The sequence below is a fragment of the Lepus europaeus genome, chromosome 20 (genome assembly GCF_033115175.1).
Source record: "Lepus europaeus isolate LE1 chromosome 20, mLepTim1.pri, whole genome shotgun sequence".
Classification (NCBI taxonomy): Eukaryota; Metazoa; Chordata; class Mammalia; order Lagomorpha; family Leporidae; genus Lepus; species Lepus europaeus.
The window spans coordinates 54774810-54799633 of record NC_084846.1 but is presented as its reverse complement, the minus strand read 5'-3'; the positions used below and the strand labels follow the sequence as shown (position 1 = coordinate 54799633).

At 44.7% G+C, this 24824-nt stretch overlaps 1 protein-coding gene across 2 annotated transcripts in view; it reads right to left on the bottom strand.

The window, feature by feature from the left end:
• Nucleotides 1-22343, bottom strand: part of FAM133B (family with sequence similarity 133 member B) — a 28475-nt gene extending 6132 nt beyond the window's left edge. For both annotated transcript variants that reach the window (XM_062178362.1, XM_062178361.1), the window contains exons 1-9: nt 22226-22343; nt 15159-15256; nt 13159-13237; nt 12130-12204; nt 11962-11994; nt 11516-11578; nt 10654-10746; nt 8278-8328; nt 1386-1478 (exon numbers count right to left, since the gene is read on the bottom strand). In XM_062178362.1, coding sequence (XP_062034346.1) covers nt 1386-1478; nt 8278-8328; nt 10654-10746; nt 11516-11578; nt 11962-11994; nt 12130-12204; nt 13159-13237; nt 15159-15256; nt 22226-22249 — 609 coding nt within the window. In that variant the 5' untranslated portion in view covers nt 22250-22343. The remainder of the gene's footprint in view (nt 1-1385; nt 1479-8277; nt 8329-10653; nt 10747-11515; nt 11579-11961; nt 11995-12129; nt 12205-13158; nt 13238-15158; nt 15257-22225) is intronic.
• Nucleotides 22344-24824: the final 2481 nt, after the last annotated feature.

Here is a 24824-nt window from a genome sequence, read left to right as displayed (position 1 = left end):
GTACTATGAAAACTTGTGTAGCTGGTATTTACTATGAATTTAACTTCAGGGGATATTACAAAATAGAAAACGGAGGCACAGCAATGCAGTCAGAAGGAAGACTGGCACACACGCACACAAGGGCAGGACTGAGGGAGTGGGGGGATGAGGAACAGAACAGAGACGACCAGGGCTGGTTTAGGAGGAAGCCAGCACGAGGCAGAAGGAATCAGACCAGCTCCTGCGGCAATCTCCTACTACCTCTGTAATCAAGGGCCAGACCCTTGACTTCTCGGGATTATAGTGTTGGGGGCTGAACACATCGATCCATAAAGGAAGCTGCAACTTTCAATGAGGAGTGCAACCTTTGGTTAGATGTTATTTCAACAGCAAAAATAATGAATTATGTAAACTTCATTTTACTCCACCCTACCCAGGTATCATGTGAAACCTTCCATAGCTTCTTGTTTCTTTTAGTCCTCATAATAAATATAGTATGATAGGCTCCTTTTTTACAGTTGAGGAATCCATGGCCAAGAAAGAAACAGACCTGAAGCTAACCAAGTATAAACTCTAATTGCAGGAGTACAAAAGCTGAGAAAGGGACTGCTATAACTAAACAGGACAACAGTGACAACTTTCCTTCTTTATTTTATACACAGGAAACTGAGGTCAGGCCAACATTTCTTCTTCACTGTATCCAACCCCTCAAATCACAGTTCAAAAGAGAAATAAAAACAAGAATGTCAGCTTAGTTGGGGGGTATGTGCAATGCTGTATTCTAACTGTATAAGGAAATGCTTGGTTTCCATTTATAGTACATTATACAATATTGTTATGTAATCAGAATGAGAGTATGATATAAATAAAACATTGGAAGAGTAAAAATAGAAATCTCAGACTGGGAAGGTATGTGCAAATATGGCTAATTATCAAAGTAACAATCACATAATAATCTTCTGGAAAAGTGTAAAATTTGTTAAAGCTTGTCTTTTTTTTCATTTTTCCGTATTAGAAAAGTATTTTTTTGACAGGCAGAGTTAGACAGAGAGACAGAGAGAAAGGTCTTCCTTCCGTTGGTTCACCCCCCAGATGGCCGCTACGGCCCGTGCACTGTACCAATCCGAAGCCAGGAGCCAGGTGCTTCCTCCTGGTCTCCCATGCGGGTACAGGGCCCAAGCACTTGGGCCATCCTCCACTGCCTTCCCAGCAGTGAGCTGGACTGGAAGAGGAGCAACCGGGACTAGAACCTGGGGTGCCAGCGCCGCAGGTGGAGGATTAGCCTAGTGAGCTGCGGTGCTGGCCTAGAAAAGTATTTATAAGTATTTCTTTTTTACTAGTTTATATTTATCAAATCAGTAACTAACATTATGAAGTGGAAGAAAAGGATTTGATCATATACATACCTCCTCAATGTAATCTGATTCTGATAAGGATTCAGATGACAAAGGCTTATCTTCAGGATACATCTTTCTTTTTTTGCTGAGTCCTTTAATGTCCTATAGAAAATAAATATATATCTCGATATAAAAAGATGTAATAATATGCCATACAAATTTATGTTTCTAAACTCTTTGTTCTTTTTAATTTTTCCAGTTATTACAAAATTCATTTTCATCTTACAAATGTCTAACAACAACACTAACGCCAGCGCTGTGGCTCAATAGGCTAATCCTCCGCCTTGCGGCGCTGGCACACCGGGTTCTAGTCCCGGTCAGGGCACTGGATTCTGTCCCGGTTGCCCCTCTTGCAGTCCAGCTCTATGCTGTGGCCAGGGAGTGCAGTGGAGGATGGCCCAAGTGCTTGGGCCCTGTACCCCATGGGAGACCAGGAGAAGCACCTGGCTCCTGCCTTCAGATCAGCGCAGTGCGGCGGCCATTGGAGGGTGAACCAACGGCAAAAGGAAGACCTTTCTCTCTGTCTCTCTCTCTGTCCACTCTGCCTGTCAAAAAATTAAAATAAATAAATAAATAAATAAAAATAAAAATAAAAAAGAAATGTATGATCAAAGTTTCTGAGGTTTGAGGTATGTACCACAATATTACAAAAATGGTCACCTCTCTGTCCTGCTCTAGCTGCGTTTTCACACCTCTAAACCCGACCTCGCTGGGGTGCATTCGGCCCTGAGGAGTGCCAGCTGCCTCTAAGGAAGGATAGAGGTTTGGAGATTTAAAAAACAGAACAAAAGACAAGGTCTGCAGCAAGTGCAAACACTCTGTTAATTCTAGCTGGTATGCATACAGGTACTTATTATATATATTACTCTGCATTTATAGTTTGAAGAATTTCAAAATTACAATGCTGTTTTAGTATTTCACATTTGTCTATTACCAGATTATAGACTTATACATGTATTTATTAATTTTTAATTAATTAATTCAGAGGTACAGACACAAGTTGACAGAGAAAGCACACACTCATTTGCTAGCTTACTCCCAAATGCCTGCAACGGCCTCAAACTGGGCCAGGGCAATAGGAGCCAGGAACTCAGTCCAGTGCTCCCTTACAGGTGGCAGGCATCCAACTACCTGAGCCATCACTGCTTCCTCCAAGGGTCTGCATTAGTAGGAAGCTGGAGTCAGTAACCAGAGCCAGGCTTCAAACCCAGGCACCATGACAAAGGACACAGGCATCTTACAGGTGTCCTAACTCTCAGGTTAAATGCCCAACCCCATGCATTTTTTTTTTTCTTTAAGGTTTTATTTATTTATTTGAGAGTAGAGTTACAGAGAGAGGGAGAACCAGAGAGAAAGGTCTTCCATTTGCTGGTTCATTCCCCAAATGGCTGCAACAGCAGGAGCTGGGCCAATCAGGAGCCAGGAGCTTCTTGGGTCTCCCAAGTGGGTGCAAAGGCCCAAGCATTTGGGCCATCTTCTTCTGCTTTCTCAGGCAATGGCAGAGAACTGCATCAAAAGAGGAGCAGCTGCCTTGAACCAGTACCTATATGGGATGCCAGTGCACAGGTGGAGGCTCAGCCTACTACGGCACTGCACCGGTCCCCTAATCTGTTAAGTTTTAAAGAAAGGTTTATTTATTTGAAAGGCAGAGTGACAAAGACAGATCTTCCATCTGTTGGCACAACCCCAAATGCCAACATCAACTGCAGTGGATCAGGCCACAGTTGGGAGCCAAGAACTCCATCTGGGTCTTCCATGTGGGTAGCAGACCCAGTTCTTGAGCATCACCTGCTACCTTCTGAGATGCATTAGCAGGAAGCTGAATTAGAGGTGGAATAACTGGGAGATTCTGACATGTGATGCGGGCCTTTCAAGCAGCAGCCTAACCCGCAACACAACACCTGCCCCCAAATTTGCTTTTAACATGAGAGCAATCACATTTAATGTTTTGGAAAATCAGGAATCAATGAATTACTGATTTGGCAACTACTGAAATAATGTTTTTCTTTGATCAATTAATATGGTAAATTATATGAATTTCTTAAATTCTTGGAATTACCCTAACTTGGGTTATGATGTGGTGTTTGTCCAGTACTTTAATTGACATAAAATTGCTCATGGTTAATATACCTAAAAAGACATGTTGACAAAGAAACCTGACATGTTTATAAATATGCTTTCAGTAGCATTATTTATAGTAGTCAACAGGTAGAAACAACCTAAATGTCTATCAACAGATGAATGAGTGGACAAATATGGCATATATATACAATGGGATATTATTCAGCCATAGAAAAGAACAAAGTGCTGATACATGTTGCAGCCTAGATGAACCTCGACAAACATTATACTGGCTGAAAAAGTGCAGATGTCATGATATATCCTGAAGAGGGAAACTCAGACACACAAGCAGATGAGAAGTTTCCAGAGGATGATAGAGAACAGGAATGACTCCTAAGGGGTATGTTTATGAGAAAATGAAAAAGTTCTTCAGAGAGATGGTGTTTGCACAACACTGGAAACATAATAGGGTCATTGCTGTGGTGTAGTAGGTTAAGCCGACTCCTGTGGCACCAGCACTCACCATGGTTCAAGTCCCAGCTGCTCTACTTCCAATCCAGGTCCCTGCTAATGCACCTGGGAAAGCAGTGGAAGATGGCCCAAGTGCTTGGGCCCCTGCACCTACATGGGAGACCTGGAAGTAGCTCCTGGCTTCTGAGTGGCCCAGCTCTAGCTGCTGTGGCCATTTGTGGAGTGAACCAGCAGATGAAGACCTCTTTCTCTGCCTCTCAAATAAATCTTAAAAAAAAAACTGTATAAGTATTGGCTGGCGCCGCGGCTCACTAGGCTAATCCTCCGCCTTGCGGCGCCGGCACACCGGGTTCTAGTCCCGGTCGGGGCACCGATCCTGTCCCGGTTGCCCCTCTTCCAGGCCAGCTCTCTGCTGTGGCCAGGGAGTGCAGTGGAGGATGGCCCAAGTGCTTGGGCCCTGCACCCCATGGGAGACCAGGAGAAACACCTGGCTCCTGCCATCGGATCAGCGTGGTGCGCCGGCCGCAGCGCGCTACCGTGGCGGCCATTGGAGGGTGAACCAACGGCAAAAGGAAGACCTTTCTCTCTGTCTCTCTCTCTCACTGTCCTGTCAAAAAAAAAAAAAAATTGTATAAGTATTTACAAAATTTGCCTGTGGTACACTCAATTTGAAATAGAAGCCCGTGGTTTTTTTTTTAATTAAAAGAGGCTGCTTCTTTTATATTGATTTGAGGAAACTGCTTTATATTTTTAATTTGAAATAATTTATTAATCTATACAAATTCAGAGTCTGTACAGGAATAGTTCTGATTTTATCTTTCAATAATAAATCCAAATAAATTATTTCTTTAAATCAACATAAAATACCACAAAGGCAAAGTAAACAAATCTCTTGAAGCTCAAAAGAGATACATGTTATTGTCAATTTCTTGAAATCAATGAAACTGGGCGGCAGCGGTCAGGTGTCTAGCACGTGTCCTCCCCTCCAAGATGCCTAAGATGAAGGTCAGCTCTGCTGGAGGGGCAGTGAAAGAAGAGCCCAAGAGGTCAGGAAGGTTGTCGGCTAAGGCAGCTCCTGCAACAGTGGAAATGCTTGGGCTGCCGGGAAGGATAAGCAGTCAGACAAAAAGGTGCAAGCAAGGGGGGTGAGAGGCGCAAAGAGGAACAGGCCAAGGTGCCTCATCACAGGAAGCTGAAGATGATTTGCCCGCAGAAAACGGAGAAACTAACAATGTGGAGAGTCCGGCCTCTGGTGAAGCAGAAGCGAAAGCAGCCAAGTCTGATTAACATACATACCACGTCTAATCAGTGGTCCCTGTCTCCCTTTTTGTACAATCCAGAGAAAAATTTTTATCAACTATTTTGTAAATATAAGTTTTTTTAGCAGCTCTAGAAACATTAAGGAAGGAACTCAGGATCACTAGCCATCAGGGAAAAGCACATCAAAACCACAATGACCTCACCTGGGTTGGAATGGCTTTCATACAGAAATTCATACAGAAATCAACAAACAACAAATGCTGGTGAGGGTGTAAGGAAATAGGTAGCCTAATCCACGTTGGTGGGAATGCAAACTGGTAAAGCCACTATGTTAGACGGTATGGAGATACCTAAGAAATCTGAAGAGACCTACCATATGACCCAGCAATCCCACTCCTGGGAATTTACTCACGGGAAATATAATCAGCATATGAAAGAGTTATCTGCACCCCCATGCTTACTGCAGCTCAGTTCACAATAGCTAAGACATGGACTCAACCTAAATGTCCTTCAACTGAAGACTGGATAAAGAAATTATGGCTATGTACATGGAATACTACACAGTGGTTAAAAAAAAAAAAAAGAAATCCGGTCATTTGCAAGAAGATAGATGAAGCTCGAAATCATCATACTTAGTGAAATAAGCCAGTCCCAAAGGGACAAATACTGTATACTCTCCCTGACCTGTGATTACTATTAGAGCACCTAAAAGGCAACCTGTAGAAGTGAAATTGACACTTTGAGAAGCAATAACTTCAACAGCCCTTGTCTTGACTGTTGGGGAATTAAAAAAAAATACTATTTGTTGAACTCTTTACTTAACAGAGTTAATCATATGTGTATAATGTCAATTTAAAACAGATCTTAGTAAAAAATAAGAATGAGAATAAGAGAGGGAGGAGGAAGAGGGGTGGGAGTATGAGTAGGAGGACAGGCATGGTAGGAAGACTCACCGTGTTCCTAAAGTTATAATTATGAAGAATATGAAGTTTTTAACTGTAAAGCCGTAGAGTTCTGCATACATTCCTACGGACTTACTTCTAAGGGTACAGTTTAAAAATTTGCCATGGGATCCCAAATCCCCTTAAGCTGGGTGGTAAAAATACCATCTTAGGTATTAAAGTATTGTCTGGTAATAATAACAGAATTAAAAAGGAGTAAATGCTCCAACATGGGAAGCAATCCACACAGTGGACTCATGGAATGACAATTGCTTTAAGTAGTACTCTGACCTCAGAAACAGCCCTTAAGGGATTCTGGTCTGGCTGAAAAACCCACAAGAGCATTTCGGGCATGGAAAGCCAAGACACTGTGGCAAAAAATGTCCTACATGAAGGACTTTGGTGGGTGAACCCCAGTAGAAAGAACTGGTTATCAAAGAAGGAGGTACTTTTCTCTGAAGGGAGGAAAGAACTACTTTGCTTATGGCCTTGTCTAAATACTGACAGAGTTTGTGGATTCAAAAGGCTCCCATAGTCTAGGCAGCTAGTGTCAAGAGCCTTGGATGATCACTCATGTCATACATAAGACTACTAACTGTTAAATAAACAACAGGAGTCACTGTGCATTAACTTCCCACGCAGGACCTCTGTCCTCAAAAAGTTGTATTATAAGAGTTAACAGTAAAACTTGTTCTCAAAGATTTATTTCTTTTTAGTGTATTAGATGGAAGATATTATTGTCTCATAAGTTAAGAGTTATGTCTGAATGCTCACAAAAGATGTATTATTCTTGGGTGCTTCCTTAAAGTTAATTGTCTTAAAAAAAAAAATGAAAGAAAGAAGTGAAATTAACTTTTAGATGCAATGACTTAGAATGGCCCTTGTCTCAGCTGTTGAGGAACAGTCCCCCCGCCTCTCCCCCTCCCCTCCTCCCGGCAAACTTTTGAGCTCTTTACTTAGTATAGAGTTGGTCATCTGTGTGTAAAGTTAATTGAAAATGGATCTTAGTGGAGAATGGGAGGAGGAGGAGAAGGGGTGGGAAGGCAGATATAGTGGGAAGAATCACTATATTTCTAAAGTTGTACGTATGAGATACATGAAGTTTGCATTCCTTAAATAAAAGGTTCTTTTGTGGGGAGTAAAAGGATGCCTATTTCATATCTTTTTTTTTTTTTTTGACAGGCAGAGTGGATAGTGAGAGAGAGAGAGAGAGAGAGAGAGAAAGGTCTTCCTCTTGCCATTGGTTCACCCTCCAATGGCCACCGCACTGCGCTGATCTGAAGGCAGGAGCCAGGTGCTTCTCCTGGTCTCCCATGGGGTGCAGGGCCCAAGCACTTGGGCCATCCTCCACTGCACTCCCGGGCCATAGAAGAGAGCTGCCTGGAAGAGGGGCAACCGGGACAGAATCCGGTGCCCTGACTGGGACTAGAACTCGGTGTGCCGGCGCCGCAGGTGGGGGATTAACCTACTGAGCCACGGTGCTGGCCCATACCATTTTTAAAGTGTAAGTGTTGTTTTTTAGAGGTGAAATAACTTGCTGGTGGTTTATTTTTTGGTACTAGAAAACAGAGGCATATTGAATTATGGGAGTCTTTGATTGTCTTCAATGTCAGCTTAACATTCCACAGGTGGGGGGTGGTTTTAACATCCTACAACACATGCTAAATGGCAACTTAGAGTCTCAGTTGTTCATTTAATCTGTCTTGAATACTTTCCATTACTTCTCCCATGTTATTTAGAACTGTCTTCTACAGAAAACCGCTCCTTATTGATCTATAAGAACCATGTGCGTTCTGTAACATCTCTGGTTAGGGCAGTCCACTTTTCCTAATGATTTTGTGCTGTCAAAGACTGAAAATCTGAGTATGTCACATATATGATATTAAATTGTGAAATTATATAACATCAACATTTGAAGATATTGGTACTTGATAGCCTGTTAAGGAAGAGCTGCTCCCAAATTTGAAGCTGGAAAGTCACTGAATAACTTTAAAAACAGGAACAACATTTGTGGCTTTTTAGATTTTTGATACGTATGTTAAGAATTGCGTACAAACTGAAATGTATGTGTGCTGATTCTCATACCAAGAAAATCTCAATCATGGATAAAAAAATCAATGAAGTAGTATGTGATACACTATCTTAAGGCAATGTAAAACTATAGTTACCTTTTCTTTCTCCATTGCATCCTTTGATTTCTTTTTCTTTTTTAAACTGTCCTAAACAAACAAACATATATAGATCAACGTTAAATGTAAAGGATACAGCATTATAGAACAAGGACAAAGGCACTAAAAACGTGACTTGCTCTTTGTTAAAAAGTTTACTCTAATATCAGCATATTAGTTTGATAACAGACAAGACATGTACATTATGAGTGTATCTGCTTACAAACAAACGGGTTTCTTTATTAATCTAGCTGTGTATCAAACCTATGTATGTTTGAAATGACAGACACTGCCTGGAATACTCACGTGGTTTCTTTTAAAATAGGGATTCTTACCTTGTAGTTCCACGAACTGGAGTTTCAGTTCACAGGGCTCAGACATTCACCAGTCTGATGTGCCCACGTTCCTCATCAGGAGCAAGGGCAAGAATTTCTACCTCTGAATCCCTTACTTCTAGCTATTAACCACCCTTGAGCCTCAGTTTTCTTATCCATAAAATGGTCTAACAAATAACTACTTCATATAATTGGTCAGAGGATTAAATGAGTTAACAGTCAAGTGCTTAGAACAGTGCTCACTCAACACATAGTAGACACTCAGTAACTCCTGCCCTTCTTTAAAAGACAAAGAGAAAACCAACGTTTACTGTGTACCTTCCAGATGCCAGGGATTTTTCCAGGACTCTCACTGGGGCAAGAAGGTAACTGCTAAAAACCAGACAGTTGCTTTGGTTTCCCGAGACCTGAGTGCAGTGTTTGCCAAACTGTGATCCACAGACACCTCCATACCAAGATCACATATGGTATCTGTTAAAGACATGGGCTTCTGCCGGCGCCGTGGCTTAACAGGCTAATCCTCCGCCTTGCGGCGCCGGCACACCGGGTTCTAGTCCCGGTTGGGGTGCCGGATTCTATCCCGGTTGCCCCTCTTCCAGGCCAGCTCTCTGCTATGGCCCAGGAGTGCAGTGGAGGATGGCCCAAGTGCTTGGGCCCTGCACCCCATGGGAGACCAGGAGAAGCACCTGGCTCCTGGCTTCGGATCAGCGAGATGCGCCGGCCGCAGCGGCCATTGGAGGGTGAACCAACGGCAAAAAGGAAGACCTTTCTCTCTGTTTCTCTCTCTCTATCCACTCTGCCTGTCAAAAAAAAAAAAAAAAGACATGGGCTTCTGAGCCTAATTTGCCTTACCAAGTAAGACTCTGGAGATGAGGACCAGGACTCAGCATTAGAATTGATAATCTCATGCCTTTTTTTGAACGCTCACTAGTTTGAGAGCCAATTGTATTCAACATTTCTGGTTAGGAGAGAACAAATTATATATAGTACAGTAGAAAAGACACTGGTCCTGGGGCCAGTGCCGTGGTGTGGCAGGTAAAGCTGTCAGCTACAGTGCAGGCGTCACACATGGGCGCCAATTCGAGTCCTGACTGCTCCACTTCCGATTCAGCTCCCTGCAATGGCCTAGGGAAACAGTAGAAGATGTCCCAAGTCCTTGGGCCCCGGGGCACCCTTGTTGGAGACCTGAAAGAAGCTCCTGGCTTCAGAGCGGCCCAGTTGCTACTGAGTGGCTATTTGGGGAGCAAACCAGCAGATGGAAAACTTCTCTCTCTGCCACTGCTATTCTGTAACTCTGTTTCAAATAAATAAATAAATAAATCTTAAAAAAAAAAAAAAAGACACTGGACCAGATATCACAAGATTTAGATATAGCTTCCAATTCTAATACCAGTCATATGAATTTAAGCAAAATTGTTTTCTCTTGAACCACAAGCTTTTTTTTTTTTTTTTAAGAATTTATTTATTTGAAAGGCAGAGCTACTATTTGAGAGGCAGAGAGAGAGAGAGAGCGAGAGCGAGCAATCTTCCATTTGCTGGTTTACTCTCCAAATGGCTGTAATGACTAGAGTTGGACTGATCTGAAGCCAGGAGCTTCTTCCGGGTCTCCCATGCAGGTGCAGGAGTCCAAGCACTTGGGCCACTTTCTATTGCTTTCCCAGGCAATAGAGTTGGATTGGAAGTGGAACAGCCGGGTCTTGAACTGGCATCCATGTGGAATGCTAGCACTGCAGAAAGCAGTTTTATCCACTATGTGACAGCACCAGCACTTGAACTACAAGTTTACGAAAATGGGGGGGGGGGGGGGGGGGGAGGGAATAATGTAAGTTGTCCTGGAAATGTGGATACGTATATATAGAAGTATTTGAGATTTGTTAATGATTTGTTATGATACTAAGTACGTCAATTAAATAGTATAGAACATTAAAGTACAAAAATTGGACAGTATCATTGTTAAATTGAGAACAGAAGACAGGAAACACCAAAAAGAAAACGTTATTATCTTTGGTATCCAGAATATTAACAATTTAAGTAATTTTACCTTACTGTCTGATTCAGTTTCTGATGTGGAGCTTTCAGAAGATTTATGTGAATGGTTCTTCTTTTTCTTCCTCTTTTTCCCTTGTTTCTTATCCTATATAAAAGATTTTTGAAAATTTGCTTTTTCAAAAATATAATTCAAACATCTTATTAGTACCAAACCTTTATTAAACTACAACTTAATGAAAGGACCAGCTTATAAATTTGTATTTTTCCATAATGATTAATATAAAATGTAACATCAGTTTTCTGATACAAAAAAGGTGATTTGAATCACATGTAATGTCTGCAGATCTAGTCAAGCAGCCTTTAATTTTCCCAATCCATTTCTTCTGGTATTTTTAAATAAACAAATTTAGAAATCTAAGGAATATGCATATGCTAGTATTTAAACAGCCACTTATCATCTGTTCATGTCAGCACACCCTAAGTTCTAAGTTATGGACAACTAGCCAAGCCTGGAAGTAAAGATTTCTAAGAGATACTTCACAACAGGTGTCCTCTTGACTCAAACAAGTTAGGGAGAGGCTGCGGTTGTGGCCTAATGGGTTAAGTGCCACCTGTGATGCCAGCATCCCACATGGTGCTGGCTTGAGTCTCCTTCCAATCCAGCTCCCTGCTAATGGCCTAGGAAAGCAGCAGCAGATGCCCAAGTCCTCAGGCCCCTGCACCCACAAGGGAGACTTGGATGAAGCTTCTGGCTACTGACTTCTGTCTGGCAGTGCTGGCCATGGTGGCCATTTGGGCAGTGACCCAGCAGATGGAAGATCTCTCTCTCTTTAACTCTTTCAAATAAATTAATCTTTCAAAAAAGAAAGCAATTAGAGAGACAACTTCACAAATCATCACAAAGCAAACCTCACCTCATCTTCAGAATCCGAGGAACTGCTGGAAGAATCAGAGCTCGATGAAGAAGAAGATGAATACTTGACCAAGCACAAAACAATTACAAATTGTGAGATGTGGGAATTTTTGTCTTTCACTAAAATCCTCAAATACTTATCAAAATCAATCTACTGTCAGAGAAACAGATGGCATACCTATAAAATGCAACTGTTAAATGTGAAATGTCATCCCTCCATTCAGCAACCTAGTGGTACATGGTCACGGCTATCCTCTTTCAAGAGCAATAGGAGTAAGTAGGTTGCATCACTGATAGAACAAAACCCCATTACAACCAGAGCCTCTCTGGCTCCTTGATTCATCTAGAGTCTCCATTACCGCGGGTTTACAGCTTCAATCAATTATTCCCACTTTTTCTGTAGACTCTTGATTGTAATATTTACAAAAATGGAAAAATTTTGCTCACCCTACCAGATTTCTTCTTTTCTTTTTTCTTTCTCTAAATGGAAACAAATTAAATGTCTAAGTCTTAGTAAGTTGGTCACAGTTTTTCCAAATACATTTATTAATATTAGTATATAGCATTATTATGAAAATCCAACTATAAGAATAGCAAAAGTGAAAATGGTGTTACCTGTCTTTTTTTAGATGAGCTTTCAGTTCCACTTAATAATTTCTCTCTGTGTTTTTCTAGTTCTTTCTTCCAGTTCTGCAAAAAAGGTTAGACACCATCAAGGCTCTTCCCCTTCTCACACACTTGCTGTAGGGAGATAACCAGTCTACTTCTTTCCTTCTGGTACCTCTCCCCTGTCATAGCTCCACTGCAGTCAAGAGAGACTCTGGTGCCAATCCTTGACCCAATCACCCAAGCCTCTCCTCACTCTTCTCCGGGGGAGTTTCAGGAAAGGAGTCTCCCCCGCAGACTGAGAGGAGGAACACGTGTCACCACTGAGGTCTTCATGCCTTTTTTTTTTTTTTTGACAGGCAGAGTGGACAGTGAGAGAGACAGACAGAGAGAAAGGTCCTCCTTTACCGCTGGTTCACCCTCCAATGGCCACTGCGGCTGGCGCACCGTGCTGATCTGAAGCCAGGAGCCAGGTGCTTTTCCTGGTCTCCCATGCAGGTGCAGGGCCCAAGAACTTGGGCCACCCTCCACTGCACTCCTGGGCCACAGCAGAGAGCTGGACTGGAAGAGGAGCAACCGGGACATAATCTGGCACCCCGACCAGGACTAGAACCCGGGGTGCCAGTGCCGCATGCGGAAGATTAGCCTATTGAGGCATGGTGCTGGCCGGTCTTCATCCTTTTCAACAACGATGGCTAGATTCTCATTCCAAACTATACAAGGTGAATTAGTCTATACTATGGTTGAGAAACCACACACAATTTTGTAGACAAGTACATGTCACTACAGAAATCCCAGGGTAAGGAGAGGAGTACAGGAGAAAGCTAAAATCACTACAAGATGGTTATCCTGCATTTTTAAAAGAAAACATATATTTACATACAAACCTGCACTTAATATAACAGTTAACACCTCTAAAATACAGAGCTTTCTGAACTATGCTGAAATTTTTGGCTTATAAAAAATGAAAAATATAAAAATTTCATTTCTATTAAAAATAACCCCTTTAAAAAAAATAAAAAGGCACTATTTACAAACCTCATTCATTTTTTCTTCAAATTCAGCCAAAGCCTTGGAGCCTTTCTTTTTCTTTTCTAGTTGCTCTTTTACTTCTTCCCTTAAAAACAGAATGTGCAAATAAATTTTCAAGCAATTCAAATTGGATGGACGCTTATAAACCAGACAAAAATTTCATAAACATTTCATATTCTAGTAGACCTCCATTTTCATGTTGCTATCTTTCAAATGTAAATAAAACATAAAGAAAGTGAAGCTTGCAGAATGAAGGAATCTGTCTGAAGTCCTGAGCTGGTAGACTAGATTCCATCACTAAATCACCCATTTTATTCTGTACCTGCCAGACTGTGCAGAGCAGAGTTAAAACAGCATGACTGACTGCTGGTTCTTAGAAAGGCCTGCTTACGAGATTGGCTGTGAGTGGGCATCTGGGAACAAGGCGTACAGTGCCTATGCCTACACTGTTAGTACAGACGATGTAGTTTGTGCTGAATACCTGCTTTTCTTTTGGGAATCTGAAATTTTGGCATGTGACAGGCAGAGGCTACAATAAAAACCCCAGGCACTGAGTTTCCCTGGTTAGCAACACCTCACACATGTTGGCACAATTCCTCACTAATGAAATTAAGCTCGTCTTGTATGATTCCACTAGGATCTTTGGCAGTTTAGGGGAGACAGACACATCCCCTCTTCAAACCTTTAGTTCTCATGTGGACTCTTTGCTGAATCTAGGAATCCAATGCATACAAGACGGATTAATAAGGGAAAACATTAAAGTTTTATTAAATGTTATTAAATTTCCATGTATAAGATCTTTGTAAGAGAGTGCAGTCTGAAGAAATGACAAAAGAGCATCACCCAACCTTTTTATATTTTTTAGAAAAAGAACAATGGATTTGTGAGGGGATAACAGGACAAATGGGCACTTGGGCTAGAGCAGTAAATTCTAGGGCTGTAACTAAGACTTGTAGGGGAAGGGGAAAGAGGGAAGATAAGGGTCATTACTTCAAAGAGTTTGTTTATTCAAGTTCATTAACTCCCCAGTTTCCAATCTGGTGAAAGACTATCTTCTGGCCTCCCTATGTCAGACTTCCTTTGCAAAAGAATTGTTATGGTTTGCTGCGTGCAGGAACAGGTAAGTCCAACACCCTTTCCGAAGTTAAAAGTTCCTCAAGTGATTCCAGCTTGAAATAAGCCACTTGGCACCTCCTTAACCCTTCAGAGCCTGGGCCCACCCCCCTGACTTCACCCCATGCGTCTTCTCCCTTCACTGATTGTGCCTGGTCTTCGTTCACTGCAATAAACCCCACCATGAGTACAGTTATCTGCCCAGTTCTCCGACGAAGCACCCACCCCATGGATTGTCCTCAAGACCTGTGATGTACGCAACATACTAGCTTGAGGACATCCCCTTAAAGTTCACTCCCTCTCTGCATTTGAGAGATAAAATATACTCATCTGAGGATGATTTGTATTCTGGGATGCTGCAATTAACAACAGCATTCATGCACACTGTAAGAGGGAGCAAGGCTTATTTTGTATTAAACTCAAAGGAAGGATTTCCTACTAGATCTAAACACTTTCAGGGCACTTAGGATTCTGAAGCTTATCATATGTCACCACAGGAGTATTGTGTTAATAAAGAACACATCCTAAAAAACAGTAAGATCTGCTCTATGATGTTTTATTTAAAAGATCACACAGTGAGTTTTTCTAACTCATTGAAAAATCAGCAGACACAACTAGAAGTCAGTCTAACCATTATCCTACCTAACATCTGGTTATATTACAAAGAAGCACTGCAAGGTTTGGTCTTTTAGGGTACAGAGAAGAGACTGAAATGCAAAGATTTTCTGGCAGAGCTTTAGCTATGATGTTTTAAGAGTTGTGCATTTGGTTCATACAATCAAAAGAAAGTGTATCATATCACTTAAGTTATCTGAAAATTGTTTGGCAAACAATAAAAGTTGTAAGAATAAACTTTGAAAAGTTTATAAATAGGTAAACTGTTTCACAAATACCAGGTAGGTCTTGGCCGATTCAGATAATCCTGGATTGTTGGCCCTGAAGACTGGATTGGACCCCTTGATCTGGCCATTGCTATTGGATTCATATAGGCCTCGAGAGAAGAATAAATATTAATTCAATTACACTGACCACTAAAAATGCAAATGCACATTTACTCACCAAGTTACCTTTAATATAAAATATACTCTACATGCAACTAAGTATGAACAATCTGACTACTTTGCATTGCAACCAGAAATTTAACCCTCTATTTAAGCATTAAAAGTTTGGAAGACAAATAACATCACCATTTTAGAGAATGTATTTTTACCAGAGATTTGATGAAATAATGATATTTCTTACCTACTAACGGCTCCATAATGCTTTCTCTTAAAGCCTAATAGTCTTGGGGGGGCAATAACACCATACTCACTGGCAAATTAAGAAACTCAATTCCAAAGAAGTCAAACAAGTTCTAACTCTAAATTCATTGTTTAGTCTACTTTATCCCTCACACCAAGAAATACTGTGCCATATTAACGGCCAATTTTATTTGCAAATTAAAATATAAGAAATGAAATTTCACAAGGCAACAAAAATACATCTTCATAAGAATTTGTAAATATTCATACATCAAGGAATACCATCAAAAGAATGATTAATAGAAAATATTTGCAAATAAAATATTAAAAAGCATTAAGAGCTCCTACAATTCAACAACAAAATAAACCTCTCAACACAATTCAAAAGTGGGCAAAGGACATGAACAGAAATTTGTCCAAAGACACAGTAAATGGCCAATAAGACATGGAAAAAATGCTCAAAATTTCGTAGTCATCCGGGAATGCAAATCAAAACCACAGAGATGGTATCTCAATCATTAGGATGGCTGTTATTGGCAACAATGTAATTAATTAATTAAAATATGATACATACACAATGGAATTAGCTGGCAAAAGGAGTGAAATCCTGATACAACCTGGATGAACCCTAAAAGCATTATGCGAAGTGAAGCAAGTCAGACAGAACAACTTTAATTTCACTTATATGAGGTACCCAGAAAAAGCAAATACATGGAGACAGAAAGCAGAGTGAGAAGTCACCTGAGGCTAGGGAGGAGACTGTTCTGCAGGGGTGAAGAACCTTCTTTCTGCCAAGGGCCATTTGGATATTTATAACATCGCTTGTGGGCCATACAAAATGATCAGCTTAAAAATTAGCCTGTTCTAGATGTATTAGATTTCAAGTCCCACCTGTGGCTGCCTTCGTAAAGCCAGACCAAATGATTTCATGGCTCTTACAAGGCTGGGCTGGACATTCCTCACCCTGGAAGGGCACAGAGCATCTTGTGGGAGATGACAAAAAGTTCTAGAAATGCAACATGCTGGCCACAATGGCCAGTGCGAGGCCAGACCGGAGCCAGGAGCCAGGAGTTTTATCTGGTCTCCCAAGTGGACGTCAGGGGCCCAAGTGCCTGGGCCATCTTTCACTGCTTTCCCAGGCTATTAGCAGGGAGCTGAACTCGAAGTAGAGCAGCTAGGACACAAACTGGTGCCTATAGGATGCCAGCACTGCAGGCAGTGGCTTTATTCACTGTACCACAATGCTAGCCCCTATTCTAACTTTTAAAGAATCATAACACAACATTTACTATTTACAATCTTCAACTTTTCTAGCATGTATCTTAAACGTATATTAACATCTTTACATGTCTTAACTTCTACTGTCAAATTGCATTCCCAAAGTACACACCATTCTATTTTACTTTTACTTCAGAGGAAATAATAAAGTAGTATACTTACATGGTAGGACTACAAATTACAGGCAATGTATGGTACAATTACAGAAACTACTGTTGAAGTGACAGGCATGCTTTTGACGACAGATAGTACCTTAGTCTGCTTTAAGCACACTTTAAATATCTTCATTATTTATTTCAATTATAACAACAATCTTAACTTCATTTTGTGTGCTAGGCTTCATGCAAAATGCTGACAGTCTGTGCTCTTACTCATCAAGCAACAAACAATGCTTAAAAAAAAAAAAGATTTCAAAAACAGTGCTGGTCGGGGAGAACCTCGAATGCCTATAATAGCTGGAGCCGGGCGAGACTGAAGCCAGCCACGAACCAGAAACTCCACCTGGTTTCGCCTGTTGGTCACTGCTGCCTCCCAGGCATGTTGGCAGGAAGCTGGATCCCAGGCACTCAGAATATGGGATATGGGGTGCAGGTATCCCAAGAGTTGTTTCAACTACTGTGCTACATTCACCCCCGAATGGCCACCACACCCGGCGCACCGCGCTGATCGGAAGCCAGGAGCCAGGTGCTTCCTCCTGGTCTCCCATGCGGGTGCAGGGCCCAAGCACTTGGGCCATCCTCCACTGCCCTCCCGGGCCACAGCAGAGAGCTGGACTGCAAGAGGAGCAACTGGGACTAGACTGGGAACCCCATATGGGATGCCAGTGCCACAGGCGGAGGATTAACCAAGTGAGCCACAGCGCCGGCCCCATGAGATGCATTTTATGAACTATCTACTGCATCATAATTTTAAATACTGTGATTCTGTAAATCAAACAATTTTATGTAACTAGGATTGCAGGTGGCTTCAAAATGCTGCACATTTTCTGGTAATAGAACATGATTTGTCTGTGAAAGTTAGGGCAAGCTGGACCCAAGGGGATATAAATGTGGGCAGATAGGAAGAGAGTAAGGTAATTAAACTGTTAAGGACATGATGTGCAGAATTTCATTTGTTATTTTGATTACCTGTTTTTATCTAGAGTATACATCTATTTTAGTGGGCACAAACTAACAAAAACGAACACGGAGGGAGGTTCCAGAAAATAACAGGCAGAAATGGCTGCTATCATGAATTTAAAAGCCATTTAGAACTCTCAAGAATTAAAATGTTCAATTAAATTGTTTGATAACATAAAACACCAACAGCAAACCCAACTGTAAAATATGGATTTGGGTGACAGTGATGTATTTATCAATTACAACAAACCCACCATTCTGCTACCAGTTGTTAACAGTGGAGGCTGAACATGAGGGGGCAAATGGAAATTATTCCTTCTTTGCTCAGTTTTGCTCTGAACCTAAAACTTCTCTAAAAAAACAAAGGTTTTAAAAATTGTTTTACCTGAAATCTGATGGGCATTTTGGAAAGCAATCCTATCATCTTTAAAACTATGTGTTATCAATTGAAGAAAGAACTGGAATTGTTTTTAAGGTAATTTCAACATGTCCAAAGTTTTTAGAAGTAAACCTTAATTATTACATTTTTATGGTAAAACTAGAGAATCAAGGAGAGGACCAGTGTATTGGGAGGAAGGAGGGGTGAGGAGACAGAGCACAGAGGATTTTAAGGCGCTGAAAGTGCCCCGGATGACAGCGTGATGGTGGACGTCCTTAGGAGGGAGCGCCCAACACTAAGACTGGATCCTAATGTAAACAGCAGGCTTCAGGTGATGACAGATGTGTGAGTGCAGGTCCACCACCTGTAACTGGTGCACACACTGCTGGGGGCGGGAGTGGGGCGCGAGGAAGCAGCTCTGCTCTCCTGGCAGCAGGAAGTATTCACAGTATCTGCACACCTCCCTCTCTGTTGTGCTGTGAACCTAAAACTGCTCTCAAACAGTCATAAAAAACAGGAGTGAGGATGCACAGAACAGTCAGATGATACAAGCTTCAGCCCGTTTAAACAGCACCCCCCCCATGCCACCAGCAGACTGAATTACACCATCTGTGTCTTCTAATGCTTGTTTTCACGTTTTTATTCCCACAGCCTAGCATACCAAAAGTAGTAAGTAGAGCTCAGTTGTGCTAGTAGATGACGCCGAGCTAAGTTTTTCATGGACGCCTAGGGGTTAGCGTTGTGGCGTAGTGGGTAAAGCCACAGCCTGCCAACACTGGTGTTCCATATGGGAGCCAGCTTGAGTCCTGGCTGTTCCACTTCTGATCCAGCTCCCTGTTAATGCACCTGAGAAAGCAGCAGAGGATGGTCCAAATGCTTGCGCCCCTACACACACCTGGAACACTAGGATGAAGCTACAGGCTCTGCCTTTGGCCTGGCCTATCCCTTCCTCCCCTCTGTTGCAGTCATTTGGAGAGCGAACCAGCAGATGGAAGCTCTCTCTCCCCTGTAACTATGCCTTTCAAATAATAATAATAATGATGTTAACAAAAAAGAATGTGTAAAGCAAAAACTGTTTTCTAGTAAAATATTTTAGGCCTCTGTAAGCAGCTATTCCCCAGGTCAAGTGATTTTTTGTAAAGATTTATTTGAAAGGTGTTGTTACAGAAAGATATTGAGAGAGGAGAGACAGAACACTCCATCCACTGGTTCACTCCCTAAATGGCTACAATGGCCAGGGCTGTACCAGGCTGAAGCCAGGAACCTCTTACGGGTCTTCCATGTGGGTGCAGGGGCCCAGGGACCTGGGCCGTCCACTGCTTTCCCAGGAGCATCAGCAAGGAGCTGGATTGGAAGTGGAGCAGCCGGAACTCAAACTTGTGCCCATACAGGATGCTGGCACTGCAGGCTGCAGTTAACCGGCTGCGCCATGGCACCAGCCCCACAGTCAAGTGATATATAAGTATTTAAGACCTAAGAGCATTAAAGGCAAATATTCTAACACCTCAAACCTTAGGAAGCTCCTGCATCATGCTATTTCACTTCAAGGCAATCGAGATAGCACCACTAGCTGCCTGCAGCCGGCAGGAAAGAGCATTCCTCTACCGTGCATCCAGGGCTCAGTGACCCTGGTGCTTACACTTTCCACGGTGAAGACATTAAAAACAAAAACTGCAACGGCCTGTGGTCAAGACAGCTGCGGCCCACCCTGGGTTGCCTGAGTCTAATGCCTGATTCCAGCTTTCTGCTGGTGTAGACTCTCTGAGACAGAAGGTGATGGCTCGAGGAACTGGGTGCATGTGGGAGACCTGGCTTGAGTCCCTGGATCTAGCCTGGCACCAGTGTCACGGACATTTAGGAGTCAGTCAATGGATGGGGGCTGTCTGTCCACCTCTCAAAGAAAGATGAATAAAAAGTGGTTTCAAGATGGGAAATGTTGGGGCTGGTGCTGTGGTGTAGCGGGTTAAAGCCCTGGCAGGAAGCGTCAGCATCCCAAATGGGCACCGGTTCTAGTCCCAGCTGCTCCTCTTCCGACCCAGCTCTCTGCTGTGGCTTGGGAAAGCAGTAGAAGATAGCCCAAGTGCTTGGGTCCCTGCACCTGCATGGGAGACCCGGAAGAAGCTCCTGGCTCCAGATTGGCGCACCTCCGGCTGTTGCAGCCATCTGGGGGAGTGAACCATCAGACGGAAGACCTCTCTCTCTCTCTGCCTCTCCTGTCTCTGTGTAACTCTGACTTTCAAAAAATTAAATAAATAAATCTTAAAAAAAAAAAAAAAAAAAGGAGCTCATTAAAAAAAAAAAGATAGGAAATGTTGGGGCTGGTGCTGTGGCGCAGCGGGTTAATGTCCTGGCCTGAAGCACCGGTATCCCATATGGGCGCCAGTTCTAGTCCTGGCTGCTCCACTTCTGATCCAGCTCTCTGCTATGGCCTGGGATAGCAGGAGAAGATGGCCCAAGTGCTTGGACCCCTGTACCCACATGGGAGACCTGGAGGAAGTTCCTGACTCTTGGCTTAGGATCAGCGCAGCTCCGGCCATTGCAGCCAGCTGAGGAGTGAACCATCGGATGGAAGACCTCTCTCTCTCTCTCTGTAACTCTGACTTTCAAATAAATAAATAAATCTTAAAAAAAAAAAAAAAAAAAAAGAGGGAGATGTTAGGGCTGGCGCTGGGGCGTAGTGGGTAAAGCTGCCGCCACCTTGTAATGCCAGCATCCCATGTGGGCTTGGGTTTAAGTCCCGGCTGCCCCACTTCCAATCCAGCTCTCTGCTATGGCCTGGGAAAGCAGTAGAAGATGGCCCAAGTCCTTGGGCCCCTGCACCCACGTGGGAGACCTGGAAGAGGCTCCAGGCTCTCGGTTTTGGATTGGCCCAGCTTTGGCCGTTGTGGCCATTTGCGGAATGAACCAGTGGATGGAAGAACTCTCTCTCTCTCTCTGCCACTCCACCTTTCAAATAAGTAAACACATCTTAAAAAAAAAAAAAAAAAAAAAAAGACGGGAAATGTCATCGCTTCCTAAAAGCAACGACCCATGCAAACAGTCATGAATAAAAACGCATCAAGTGAGCACCAAGCCCACTGCTCTCATTTTGCTCCTTGGTGGCTCAAATTCTGTCGTAGACGGGAGCCCAGGGCCGGCCAGGCTGCACCCTGACTACTACTCCCCTAGCTTCACCTGGCCAGTGCCGGGCTCTTCAAACCGAGCCCAGCTCGCCCGCTGCTCGCCGGCCACCTGCACCGCTTCCCTCGGCCAGCACCATCCGACACCCTTCCCCTCCCCCGCTAGGAGTTCAATTAACCGAAGCTGGTGAGAAAACGAGACGAAAGCGCTACTTTACGTCCACTTTGGTCCAAGAACATTGTGAAACGCACGCACGCTTCTGGGCATCGCACGCCCCTTCGAAAACTCGCGTTTCAATTTATTTATTTATTTTTAGCACTAACACGCTTTTAACTTCCATCTCCATTCGCTTTCGAGAGGTACCCGCGTCTCTCCTCGTCCGTTACAGCAGCTGTCACGCCCGTGAGCGCTCCTCCCAGCCTCTTGGCTTCTGTGGCCTCGACGCTAACTCCGCCAGGGCTCAGGGGGACCGCGAACCATGCGCGCTCTCGCGCGGGGTCTCCGGGGCGCGGCGCCGAAGCCGCCACGTCCAGCGCCGAGCGCGCGGGCCCAGGGGCCGCCGGCGGGGCCTCCGCGGCCAGGGCCGGCCCGGGTGCTGGGGACTGGAGCCCGCGGGCAGCGCGGTGGAGGAGGAGGGCAAGCTCGGCCCAGCTGCCCGGGGCCCGGAGGCGCCAACGGCGTGCGCGGCGCACGCGCATCTGCGACCGGCGCGGGCTGCTGGGGTGCGGGCCCCGCGTCCGAGCGCCGCCGCGGGCCCTGCCGGCAGGGCGAGGGGGCCCGCCGAGCCCCGTGCCACCTCAGCGTGTCCCCCGCCTGGTACTCACCACCCGATTGTCCCGCTTGCCCATGGCGCCCGCCTAAGCCGAACCGCCAAACGCCGAAGGAGACCAAGCCAGAGAAGCAGCCCAAATGGCCCCGCCGCCGCCGCCGCACGTCGCTCTGCCGCCTGCCCCCCTCGCCCAGAGAGCGGCGCGGCCCCGAGCCGACGGCCGCGGGTTCCCACAGCGCCCTCTGCCGCCGCGGAGGCGTCCTGCAAGCCCCGCCCGCAGCCTCACCAAGGAAGCCTGTGCGCACAGAGAACGGGGGGACCAAGGCCAGTGCCTGGAGTCCAGCAGGTGCTGGGGGAGAGGGACGCAGCTGGCCGCGACGCTGCGAGCGAGACCGCCCGAGAGGCTCAGCTCCAGCCCCTGCCCCCTGGTGCACTCATTTCACCAGGGGTTCTGAACCGCTGCTGCGTGGCTGGGGGCTGCCCTGGCCCGGTGGTCTCGGTGTTGGGCCGCTGTTTCCAGCCCGTCTCCTTGCTTGCCGGCTTTGGGATGCAATGGGGAACCCTCCAACGCTGGGCCGTGGAAGCCAGGACCCGGGGGTGGGGGGAGAATGGAGGCACACTCTACCGGTCTTCGGCAATCTGGAACCCACTCATAAACACACGTGCCAGGCCGGCGCTGTGGCATAGTGGTAAAGCCGCCACCTTGATGCTGGCATCCCATATGGGCGGCAGTTGGAGCCCCGGATGCTCCACTTTTGATGCAGCTCCCTGCTAAAGTGCCTGGGGAAACAGCCGAAAATGGCCCAAGTGCTCTGGCCCCTCCACTCACGTGGGAGACCCAGATGAAGATCCAGGCTCCTGGCTTCGGTTGAGCCAGGCCTCGGCTGTTGTGGCCATTTGGGGAGTGAACCAGTGGATGGAAGATTCTCATTCTCTCTCTCCTTTTCTCTCTGTACTCTTTCAAATAAATAAAATAAATCTTAAAACAGAAACACAGACACGCTCTTCCAAATGTTGTTGGCGTAACAGAGAGATTGCATTCCATTTTTTGGATAAGAAAAACTGGGGCGAAGAGAAGCCGGGAAATTGGCTGCAGGTCCTGCATCAAGACAGCAGCCATGCTGCGGCTGCTGAGGCAGGTTTGGAGGTAGGAAGGGCGCGCACTGCCAAGACATCATACTGCCTCTGGGAGGGTGGGCGCCAGGCCCAGGGAGAAGGGGCGCTCCAGGGGGGCTGTGGCCCTAGAGAGGCTGAGAGGTGAAAGGAAAGGGGATACAGGCAGGTGTGGCAGCACCTACCACAGCCAGGAGGCAGGGCTGGAAGGGAACCTGGGCTGGAGGCAGAGATCCTTGAACGCCAAGGACAGCGGCTTTGCTTGCTCTGCAGCAAGGCATTCTGTTTTATATAAGAGGAAGTACATGAAACTATTTATTTGAAACACACACACACACACAGAGAGAGAGAGAGAGAGAGAGAGAGAGAGAGAGAGAGAGAATCTCCCATCTGCTGATTAACTCCCCCAAATGCCTGCAATGGCCAGGACTGGTGGGCCAGGCTGAACCCTAGAGCTAGGAGCTCCACCCAGGTCCTCCATGTGAATGGCAGAGAGACAAGTTCTTGAGCCCATCACCTGCTGCCTCCCAGAGTGGGCACCAGCAGGAAGCTGGAGAGCAGAGCCGGGACTTGAACCCAGGCACACACTTTGGGATGCAAGTGTTCCAAGTGGCGTTTTCATCGCTGTGCCGCCCGCCCACGCCCAGGCAGGGCTTTCTGAACAGAGGAGCAACACAAGCACTGATAAAAGGCAAAAGTATAAATAGTTAACAGAAGAATAACGACACCCCGAGGTAGGGATTTCCAATGTGAATCGTGTATAATGATCAATGGCATCATTAATATGAGGATGACCTGGGTCAGCTTGGTGATAAATGACTTGATTTTCCCATATTTTTATTGTTGTTGTGAGTCTTTGAGAATCTCATCAATGGAGAGAGACATGGAAACCCAGTCTACAAATCCAAGTGTCTGTTGTTTGGGTGGGCACAGCCCTAGACTGGAGGTGGAAGGCTGGGTCTCTCACATTGGAAAACAGAGCTTGGATGATCTACATAGATCGCTGAGAGCAAAAGACAGGGCGCATGGATCCATCACGAGGGAATCTTTAAAAGCACAAGGGCAAACTCTGCAGGCACTAGAAAGTGATGCTAATTTGGAAAAACGGCCACCCTCCATGATCAGAAGAATCTAGAGCTGTACATGGAGTATAACAGCATGTGCATAAACAAGAGGGTATGTGGGTTATTATGAAATTGCTGAAATTTGCCGATTTCTAACGTACAAGAATGGCAGTCTCCTATGGCCCAGGTTATTACGTACAGATGTTGAATATGTTAGGGAAGTTTCTGAAAGTTTGCACAGTAGACTCTTTCTGGTGGTTGCTCCATTGTAGCTTTGGAGAGTTGGGAGGGTGGGCCTGGGGATTTTTATTTTCCACTCTTTTTTATTAAAAATTTTTTTTTTTTGACAGGCAGAGTGGATAGTGAGAGAGACAGAGAGAAAGGTCTTCCTTTTTGCCGTTGGTTCACCCTCCAATGGCCGCTGCAGCCAGCGCATCACGCTGATCCGAAGCCAGGGGCCAGGTGCTGCTCCTGGTC